This window comes from Piliocolobus tephrosceles, chromosome 2 (assembly GCF_002776525.5).
Source record: "Piliocolobus tephrosceles isolate RC106 chromosome 2, ASM277652v3, whole genome shotgun sequence".
Classification (NCBI taxonomy): Eukaryota; Metazoa; Chordata; class Mammalia; order Primates; family Cercopithecidae; genus Piliocolobus; species Piliocolobus tephrosceles.
The window spans coordinates 46,219,683-46,230,713 of record NC_045435.1 but is presented as its reverse complement, the minus strand read 5'-3'; the positions used below and the strand labels follow the sequence as shown (position 1 = coordinate 46,230,713).

General features: G+C 49.1%; 1 protein-coding gene across 2 annotated transcripts in view; it reads left to right on the top strand.

The window, feature by feature from the left end:
- The first annotated feature begins 1,009 nt into the window (after positions 1 to 1,009).
- The window catches only part of FGD5 (FYVE, RhoGEF and PH domain containing 5), a 114,996-nt gene continuing 104,974 nt past the window's right edge, over positions 1,010 to 11,031 (top strand). Inside the window, exon 1 of one of the 2 annotated variants that reach the window (XM_023216144.2) lies at positions 1,010 to 3,634. In XM_023216144.2, coding sequence (XP_023071912.2) covers positions 1,116 to 3,634 — 2,519 coding nt within the window. In that variant the 5' untranslated portion in view covers positions 1,010 to 1,115. The remainder of the gene's footprint in view (positions 3,635 to 11,031) is intronic. The other variant, XM_023216151.2, reaches the window with a different exon arrangement.

Sequence of the window (11,031 nt, the reverse complement as noted above, 5' to 3'; positions counted from 1 at the left end):
CCAGGGAGGAGGCATGGGCAGTCTTGTGGCAGAGAGATGCTGAGCTCAAAAGTTGGCAACCACTCATTTGACCGTTCCCCTTCTCTAGATCCTTCCTATCCTGCTAATCTTAGCTGAAATGTCACCTTCTTCAAGAGGTCTTCCCTGGCCACAGCAGCCCGTGCTTCTCTAATTCCTGTTGCGTTGTAGTCTGTACCACATCTTTTATTCTGCCATGATCAGTAGGTCCTCAGCATCCACAGGGAAGAGACCTTTTGCAGATATCCATGTTGGCAAGTACTATATAATTTCTCCCATGAAATTTGGGTGTAGGCCTGGCTGGACACAGTCCTGAAGCATGCAGATTCCAGACGTGACCCCCAGCAGAAGCACACATCACTGTTTCGAACCTTTGGAGTGTCATTCATGAAGGGATGAGATGGCAGCTCTTCAGTCATAATCCAAGGGTCCCTGGCTCTACCCTCCAGTTATTCTAACTCAACAGTGAGTTCTCAGCAGAGTCTGTCTTCTCTTGACCCTGGGAGACCCTGCCATCTGCAGTGCTCTATGTGTAGCTAGTGGGTACCCAATGGAGTAGCTGTAGAAGGGGGGAATGTAAGCTCCATGAGGGCAGCAGGGAGGGTGACGGCAAGTTCAGCCTTTTCTCGTGGTCTCTGGCTCATAGGAAGTGTTTATCAGTAGCTGCTGGATGAATGAATGCACTGACCCGGACACTTCCATTTGAGGAGCGCAGGATTTCATGTGGTTGATTTCGTTAGTTGGGCTGTGTGTAGAAGAAAGGTCTGTTCACCTTGTTTGCAGAATGAATCTTTAGTGGAAAATCAAGGGGTTTTAAAGATTCTGGTCAGGGGCATAAGCCTAACACAAAGCACAGGAGATGGGCTTCACATGGGCGGACGGAACCATCTGCAGCGTCCCCTGCAAGTGGTGTGTAGGAGACTCTGAATGGAAACAAAGTTAATTGTACTTTTTCTCCTTTTCTCTATTTTTGTCCTCTAGATTCGCCAAAACCACCTGTTGCTCCCAAGCCAAAGACTACCAGTCCACTGACGCCAGTGACCGCGCCCAAATTCCCTTCCTCACCCAGGCCCGATAGTCTTCACAGTCCGAACTCCATGTTCAGGGGTCCGAAGCCCCCCATTGCCCCCAAGCCCAGGCTGACTGCCCCAAACGAGTGGAGAGCCAGTGTGTACCTGAATGACAGCTTGAACAAATGCAGCAATGGGCGGCTGCTCTGTGTAGACAGGGGCCTTGATGAAGGGCCCCGGTCCATCCGGAAGTGCTCTGAGTCAGAGACTGACGAGGATTACATCGTAGTCCCCAGGGCTCTGCTGAGGAAGGATGAACCCAAGGATGGGGGCAGTGCGGGAAATGCAGCCCTGGTGTCTCCGGAGGCCTCTGGGGAAGAGGAAGAGGAGAGTGAGGAGGGAGGCGAGGCATGTGGCCTGGAGGGGACGGGAGCTGGGGAGGACTCGGTGGCCCCTGCTGCTCCAGGGGCAGGAGTGCTGAGCAGGGAGGGTGAGGAAGGCACAGACCTCGCTCCTGAGGATGAAGGGGAGGGCCACGCTGATGAACCAGGGACACTGGAGCAGGTGTCCGGAAGTGAGGAGGAAGAGAAGCTGGTGCAGCCACACAGGGAGAGCAGCCTGGAGGACGGTGATTCTTGGGCTGGAGAGGCAGTCTTCCAGAGCGACCTCCTCCTGCCTCACATCCGTGGAGAGGAGCACGAGCCCCCCGACACCCCCGGGGAGGCAGAGGAGGATAATGAGGAAGGCTGTGCCAGCACAGACCCAGCAGGGGCAGATGAGGATCTGGGTCCTGACAGGCCCACGGAGGACATGGGACAGGATGCTGAGGAAGCCAGCGAGGAGCCCTCTGAGAAGGAGGAGCCAGCCACGGGGGTCCAGGAGGCAGAGACGGCCACAGACAGCCCTGAGGTTCTTGAGGAGGGATGTGAAGAGGCCACAGGTGTCACAGGTGGGGAACAGGTCGACCTCGGTGAACCACCTGACCACGAGGAGGAAACCAACCAAGAAGTGGCAGCCGCCACCCAGGAGGACCACGCACAGGATGAGCCCACCGAGGAGAGCTGCCAGATCGTCCCTTTTGAGAATGACTGCACAGAGGACTTTGTGACTTCCCTCACAGGAAGCCCCTATGAGTTCTTCCCAACCGAGAGCACCTCTTTTTGCAGCGAGAGCTGTTCTCCTCTTTCTGAATCAGTGAAAGGTTTAGAATCAGAGCAGGCACCAAAGTTGGGGCTGTGTGCTGAGGAGAACCCTGTGGTGGGGCCTTCATGTGGCTCTGTGCAGGGTAGAGCGGCAGAGGGTCCCACAGCCCCTGATGTGGTGGTCGTACTGGAGGAGGAGACCTTGGATGATGCATTGGCCAACCCCTATGTGATGGGAGTGGGCCTGCTGGGTCAGGCGGCCCCTGGAGAAGGAGGGCAGGCTGCATTGGACACCCTGGGTGGTTATGGCTCGAAAGAAGAAATGAACTGTGAGTCAGAGGGTGGCCTGGTCTCTGCGGACAGGAAGAACACCAGCACGAGGACCCGGCCCCACTCTGGGAAGGTGGCTGGCTATGTCCCAGAAACCGTCCCTGAAGAAACCGGACCTGAGGCAGGCTTGTCAGTCCCTGGCATTGGAGGTGCTGCAGAGGAAGTGGGAAAGACGCTTTTGTCATTGGAGGGGAAGCCCCTGGAAGCCAGCAGGGCCTTGCCAGCAAAGCCCAGGGCCTTTACTTTATACCCTCGGTCGTTCTCTGTGGAAGGCCGAGAGATTCCGGTCTCCGTGTACCAGGAGCCTGAGGGGTCAGGGTTGGATGACCATAGGATAAAGAGGAAAGAGGACAATCTCTCTCTGTCGTGTGTGATTGGCTCCTCTGGGAGTTTCTCCCAGAGAAACCACCTTCCGTCCAGCGGCACCTCCACGCCTTCTTCCATGGTTGACATCCCACCTCCTTTTGACCTGGCCTGCATCACCAAGAAGCCCATCACAAAGAGCTCCCCCTCGCTCCTGATCGAGAGCGACTCCCCAGACAAGTGCAAGAAGAAGAAGTCATCCTTTAAGCGGTTCCTGGCGCTGACGTTTAAGAAGAAGACCGAGAACAAATTGCACGTGGATGTGAACGTGTCTTCCTCTAGGTCTTCTTCAGAATCCAGCTACCACGGGCCTTCCAGGATTCTGGAAGTTGACCGGAGAAGCCTCAGTAACTCCCCTCAGCTTAAGTCTCGGACTGGGAAGCTCCGGGCTTCTGAATCCCCCTCCTCCCTCATCTTTTATAGAGATGGCAAGAGGAAAGGTGTCCCCTTCAGCAGGACCGTGTCCAGAGTGGAGTCCTTCGAAGACCGCTCCCGGCCACCCTTCCTGCCCTTGCCACTGACCAAGCCACGGTCCATCTCCTTTCCCAGCGCTGACACTTCAGACTATGAGAACATTCCAGCCATGAACTCGGACTATGAGAATATCCAGATTCCACCCCGGAGACCTGCCAGGGCTGGCGCGTTCACGAAGCTGTTTGAAGATCAGAGCAGAGCCCTGTCCACAGCAAATGAAAATGATGGCTACGTGGACATGAGCAGCTTCAACGCCTTTGAGAGCAAACAGCAGAGCGCAGACCAGGACGTGGAAAGGTACCTGACGTTCTTTTTCCTTTCTTGTTCGGCAGCTATAACTATCCAAGAGGCAGCATGGGTGTGGGGGACAGATGGACTTGCTTTCCAGCCTCAGGCTCTTGTTTCTTACTAGCTGTGTTGACTTGGGGTGAGTGGCTTTATATCTCTGAACCTCAGTTACTTCATCCATGAAATGGGACTCATGCTACCTCACGGTAGGGGGTTTAAGAAAATCAGAGTAAGGCCGGGTGCCATGGCTCACGCCTGTAATCCCAGCACTTTGTGAGGCCGAGGCGGGCGGATCATAAGGTCAATAGATCGAGACCATCCTGGTCAACATGGTAAAACCCCGTCTCTACTAAAAATACAAAAATTAGCTGGGCATGGTGACGTGCGCCTGTAGTCCCAGCTGCTTGGGAGGCTGAGGCAGAATAATCGCTTGAACCTGGGAGGCGGAGGTTGCAGTGAGCCGAGATCATGCCACTGCACTCCAGCCTGGTGACAGAGCAAGACTCTGTCTCAAAACAAAAGAAAATCAGAGTAGATATTCTGTGTGAAAGCAGTGTATAAAATGCCAAATATGGTACATGTAAGAGCATTTTTGTTTACATTATTTGGGAGACAGTTCTCATTATCTCCTAGGTAGATGGCTTTGGTACTCCTCTCTGAGACAGTCACCAAGAGAGAAGGTTCTGGAATCTTGCCAAACTAAATATCTTTCACATCAGGAAAATACCCTAAATTCGGATTGATACCTTTTTGTTGAATAAATATACACTGTATGCAACAGGGAACTAGAAAAGACTATTTAAATGGTTTAAAGAGCTGATGGTGCCCTGAGCTACATTTCTGAATGGAAGTCTTGAAGAGCTACATCCAAGCTTTTATTTTTTTATTTTTTTATTTTTTAAATTGATTCACTTTGGAAGTGAGAGTGAGACACCGAAGTTATTGAACAACAGTGGGGGTGTTCTGACCCCACCTTCCCAAGACTGACTGAATGCCCCTCGTTGATCATCCCGAGTGGATAAGTGCCAAATCTTGCCATTCCTCATGGAATTGTGGACACAATTTAAATGGGATGCAGTTTGCCCTAAACTAGCTGCACTGTTTGGTTCCACCTGATCTGAATTAACGAAAAACCAAAGTGGTTGTGATTTTAAAAGAAACCCTGTGATTCTTTTCCCTCATGTGCGGAAACTTAAACCAGTCCTACACAGCTGTTGCTGCTAGGAATTCCTAGGGGACCCGCAGTCTTGCCTAGATAAGGATGATTTGCAATTAGCATTAGCTGTTGTTGGAGTAGAGCTGCTAGGAAGTGTTTGCATGGATAATTCTCTTGAGTATTTTTCATGGTTCCCCATCCCGGCTCCATCTTCTCCCTATCCCAAGTCTGGGTAAGGCGATTTATTTATTAGTTCTTCCTAGGATGAAAAGATTTGTTTGTCAGGGCAAAGGTAAACACCAGCACAGCCCGAGGGACTGAGTTTAATTTGGAGAATGTGGACTCGTGCGAGCTGCAAGAGGGGTAGAGAGGCAAAGCCAACAGTTCATTGCATTAATAACAATCGGCGTGAGTGGACAAGACCCGTCCCCAGCCGAGTGCCTCCTAGCACTGAGGAAAGCAGAACCAAGCTTTGCAACAATAAACTCTGTGCTGGAAGAGTCTGCTCACCTCTAACAGGTGCTTGAAATCCTCCAGCCACAGGGAACCCATCACTCCCAGTGCTGCCTCATCGGGTGCTGGGTCCTCTGATCATGAAGAAGAGTTTCTTTCTGACTGAGGCATATACTGTTCCCCTCTAATATCCCTCCCCAACTCATGGTTCTTCTCTCTCAAGCCAGGTGAGGGAGCTGATTTCATCTTTTGTATGACAGCCCTTCAAAAATTGAAATCTGCCTCTGTAGAATCACAGAATTTTATAGCTGGAGGAAACTTCAGACACAAGTCCTGTTCCTGAAGAGGAAACTGTGACACAGAGAGGAAAAGTCACTTGCGTAAGGTCTCTCAGTAAGTCACTGGAGAAATCAGTGTCCAAACCCAGACTTCTTGACTTCTGGATCAGGAATCTGTAGTGAATTATGTGAGGGGATACCAGGTCGGGTTGTGCAGGCTGTGCATTGTACAATCCCAAGGGTAACTTCTTCACCTTTTGGTCTAGGTATGGTGCCACCTGGGGTGTGCAGTGCACAGGCTGCTTGGCTATATGTGAAAGGCCTGTTGCCTTGATCTGTACTTTGTGCAAAAAACAAAACAAAAAGGCCTTTTCATCCAGACAGTTATGACAATAGGGAATAAAATATCTAAGACAACGCTAAAGCTCCTGGATCGTGACTGTTTACTGTGTGCCAAGCACTGTGCTAGGTGCTTTCTTTGCATTAGCTCACATTTGATGCTACAGCCTAGGGCCTTGGTTGAGTGTCTTGAACTGTTAGACTCTGAATTTCAAAAGCACGTTTGCACTACTCTGATGCTGTTTCGCCAAAGGCCAGACTGACTGGGATAAATCTCCCATGCAGGAACCACATCCTGTTGTACATCAATCAGTGAGCAAAGCTTTCTTCCGCTTTCCTGCATGAAACAGATGAAAGCAAAGGGGGAGAAAAATCCCCACTTTGGGCTGGAGCAGGTCTGGGCAAGGGAGGTTTGAGACGCATATTGCCGAGAGGCATGAGTGGCTGCCGAGGGGCTGGGGGACCCTGCTTGTTTGCCTGAATGGGGGCTTTGAGTACAGAGTGGAGGGGGTGCTGCTGATCTGAGACCTATGCCCAGGGGTACTTGGAGTTGGATGGGATGAGAGGGTGAGGAGGCAGTTCCTTCCTCCTCCTGCTACTTGTCCTGCCCCATACCTTGCTTTAGTGTGAGGATTAGAGGCAGAAGCCAAAATAAATACCTATAGCTCTGACTGAAGGCAGGTCAGTGCACCAGACATGGATTCAAAGCCTAAGGTCCCCGCACTTGTTATGGGACCTTGGAAGAGGCTGAGCCACAATTTGCCCATCTGTAAAATGGTGAGGTTGGAGCAGTTGTGTATTTCTCAACTTTTCACCTTTCCTGGACTGCATTTACCATTTCCATTATACTACCTATACTTTGACTTACTGTTTTTCTTTAAATCAGCACATCTTTTTTATTTAGAAAAATGTAACGGCAACTTTTTGTCACTATTGGGAAATGGAGCAACAGTATCAGTTGCCATAAATAGAAGGCAATTGTAAAAATAAGATAGAACAGTGAAACAACATGGGTAAAGACTAGCTTGAGGTGATTCCTTGCCAAGGCTGGGAACTGGAAGGCTGGTCTCTTTGTTAAATGGGAGAGGTGTTAAAGACATGTTTACGCCACATGGAGACTTTCTACCTGGCAAAACCAGAAGAATCCAAAAGGACTAAGAACGGAGTAACTCTCTCGTGGTGTGATTCACTGTTATTTAAATCCAAGCCCTTTTTCTACTAAAAGTATCTCCCTTCAAGAAACAGCATATAATAGAATTCAGAGAGCCCTTAGTGACCCTGAAACTGAGTGAACAGCAGCTCAGGGTCTAATGGATGATTGTAAAGTTTCTTCTGTGTAGTTACTTTCTTTGAGATTTGCATAGATAGTAGCATGTTAGTAGCTATAGTAATACTGTTACCAGTCTTTTATAAAGCAAATTTATTACCTGTGTCCATTTCTTCAATGGTATACAAAAGAAGGTTTTATCATTCTTTAGTTTAAAATGTATACCTAGGCTGAGTGCAGTGGCTTATGCCTGTAATCCCAATACTTTGGGAGGCCAAGGCAGGAGGATCATTTGAAGCCAGAAGTTTGAGACCAGCCTAGACAACATAGTGAGACTCCCATCTCTACATATATGTGTTTGTGTGTGTGCACATATATGAATAGCCGGGCACGGTGGTACGCACCTGTAGTCCCAACTGCTCAGGAGGCTGAGGCGGGAGGATCACTTGAGCCAGGAATTTCAGGCTACATTGAGCTGTCATCACGCCACTGCACTCCAGCCTGGGTGACAAAGCAGACCTGATTGAAAAGAAAAATTAAATGAAATGTGCCCCTGAAACATTCTTTTTTCCCTGAATTGACTCTCACTTAAAAAAAAAAAAAAGTTTTCAGCGGAGGTCTAGTCCAACATCCTTAGTTTCCAGATAGGCTGTCTTATGTCCCAAGTCACCGACCAGTAGTCTTGGCTAGGGGAACCCAGTCTTCACTTCTGAATATCTAATAGCACCCTGATATGTTGGTTATACACTAGAAGCTTAATAAATGTATACTGATGAGTTGGTGATTTTGAGCTTCACAAGGGGAAAGAAATATCATTTATTAAATACCTGCTTTTAGCAACACAGTGCCGGGTGCTTTGTATACAGTCATTACATACCTGTTTTACGCAAAACATGACACAAACTCACTTGTCCTAAATGTCTCATTTAAATCTTCATCATCATATGTTTGTGTGTTACATGATAGCAGTCAGCATTATACATCAGCACAGATCCCTGAGGCCACTTTTCCCCAACATTTTGTTATGAAAATGTTCACACTTGTTGAGAAGTTAAGAGTTTTAGTGTGAACGCCCATGTGCCCATCACCCAGATTATACCATGCACATGTTGCTGCACTGGCTTTTTCTCCTCTCTCTCTCTCTCTCCCCCACTCTCTTCCGCTCCGTCCTTCTCTCCCTCTCCTCTTCTTCCCCTCTTCCCCTTTGCCCCTTTCCCCACTGCCCTGTGCATATTGTTCACAGGGCACATTTAGTGCATATTGTTCTTGACACATTTATGGTAGCCTTTTCTGTTTACAGATGAGGACACTGTGGCCCGAGGAGAGCCTGTGAAAGCACCACGGCTAAGCACATAGGCTTTGGAGCCAAGCTGCCTGGGTATTGGTCTACACTTACTGTCTTTGTGAGCTAGAACAAGTTTCTGACCTCTCTGTACCTCAGTGTCCTTATCTGTAAACGGAGATGATCATTGTACCTGCCTTGGAATGTCATTAAGACTACAGGAGTTAATACAGCACATGGTAAAATGATCAGTAAGCATTAGCTGTTATTAAGTGACATGACCGAGGTCACACAGTGGTGGATGCAGGATTTGAGTTTGATTCCTGAGGTATGGAATCTGGGAGGAGAATCTGGTTCCTCTTGCTGTGTATTTCTCTCTGTCTGTCTGTCTCTATCTCTGTCTCATACACACCCAACAACTGTTCTGCATGTGTTTGACTTAACGTTTAGGGCTTTACATCACATCGGTAAAACCAGGACCATGAATTTGCAAGCTTTTGCCATGGGATGTGGCAGGAACTGTACCTCTGACTTCTCATGAGATGGGTTCAGGGCTGCCGGCAACATCTGCGCAGTATTGATTTGGAGTCATTAGCTGCCTCATACACCAAAGACAGCAAGGCTAGGGGTTTTATGATTCCATAATCATAATAAAACTGCCTGTCTCTATTATTATGACTGCAGTTGTTATTTCACTTACAACTTACAGTTAGTTAGGTAGGAATTTCCAGTTCCCATTTTGCAGATGAGAAAACAGGCTTGGTGACATGACATGAACTATCGTGGCCAAACCAAGGTGAGAACCCAAGTCTGTCTGACTTTCAATCCAATGCTGTTTCCACTACTGCCTATTTCCTGTGGTCGAAAATTGCCACATTTTCTGGTATTCTTAATCCAAACCTGTTGAGTGTCCTGCTTGCAAGAGACAGGGTGGCACAGCCACCCCCAAAGTGTTAACATTGCTTATTGGTCCAAGAGACTCAAGGAAAAGTGAAAGGACACCTTTCTTTTCTGCTGGCTGGTGGGTTTGTCGCTCTATTGGCAACTCATCAATAGGCGAGCTTTCCTGGGACTTGCTAATGAGGTACTCAGATGTCTTTCCCTCCTGCAGGCCACCGTGGGGACCCCTGCCCTTGCGTGGCCAGCTGTGCCTGAGGAGCAACCAGGAGGTCTCAGTTTGGAGCATGCCATCTGTTTGGGATGAAATGCTCATTAGGAGAACCTCAGCAGATCCCACCCACCCAGGGCAGCAGCTCATGTGTGCTTGTGCATTGCAGACAGAGCAGTTCAGGATTCTGCTCCGCCAGCCCAGGGTTGTTACAGCTTATGGTTGAAATGTAGCTCGAATTCCATGCCCAGGAGTTTGTGTTTGGGCCATGTTATGCAGCATGCATATGAGGAGAGGGAGCAGGAAGCCCCAGGAGGTGAATGTGTTGGCTCACTGTTGATGGCTATTTGTGAAATGACTCATTTTGGGCAAGGATTGCATGGAGTGATGTGTAGAAGGAGAGAGAGGGGGACCAGGTACCACTGCTGGCCTCAGTGGACTGAGAGTCTTGGGGTAGGAAGAGGACTGAGACCCAAGTCACTGAAATGCAAGGTAGAAAAGGCTCAGGACCCTAAGAGTAGGAGTCCGGAGGCAGGCAGGATGGCTTCATGGACAAAGTGACACTTTAGTAGACACTGCAGGGAAAGTAGGCTTTTGACATGGAGGCAGGAGAAAGAGGAGAGAACGTACAAGAAATAGGACTCCAATGAAAATGTCTTCCTTCATTCAGAAGGTACCTCGATACCTTTATTCTGGAAAATAGGTCACATCATCTGCAGACAGGGAAGATGATTCTGTGGAGGAGATAGAGTTGAAAGGCTTAAGGACTAAACACAAACACCATCTCTCTCTCTCGTTTCTGAGTGTAACAGTAGAACATTGTGAGTGAGCCCAGCCAGCTCCCTCACTCAGTCCGCTAGCACTCCCTGAGTATCTGCTGATTGTCCGCACTGTTCTAGGTAGTAGAGGTACTCAGATCTCTGCCCTCCGGAGTTTTTAGGCTGGCTGAGGAGAAAGATGGGTAGAGAGGCAGTTAGAGCCTAGGGTGATAAAGTGATAAAGCTTGGTTAGTGGTATGTCCAGTTGGCTATAGAGTGGGCAGTAGGGGAGCCTTCAGTATCTGTAGGATATTTGAGGTGGGTTTTTTTTTTTTTTTTAATTTGAGATGGAGCCTCACTCTGTTGCCCAGGCTGGAGTGCAATGGCACGATCTTGGCTCATTGCAGCCTCTGCCTCCCAGGTTCAAGTAGGGGATTACAGGCTCCCACCACCTTGCCTGGATAATTTTTGTATCTTTAGTAGGGATGGGATTTCACCATGTTGGCCAGACTGGTCTTGAGCTCCTGACCTCAGGTGATCCACCTGCCTCGGCCTCCCAAAATATTGGGATTACAGGTGTGAGCCACCACGCCCAGCTGAGGTGGGTCTTGATGGGGAGCAGGAGTTCATGATGGAGACAGTCCAGGAAGAGGAAAAGCCTGCGTGTGAGTCTGGAGGGTCGAAAGGACCTTGAAGTGTTCAGCTGGAGCTCAGGTGCATGGAGTTGGGAAGGCAGGGCAGGCCCAGCTGAGAATGCCTTGTGTA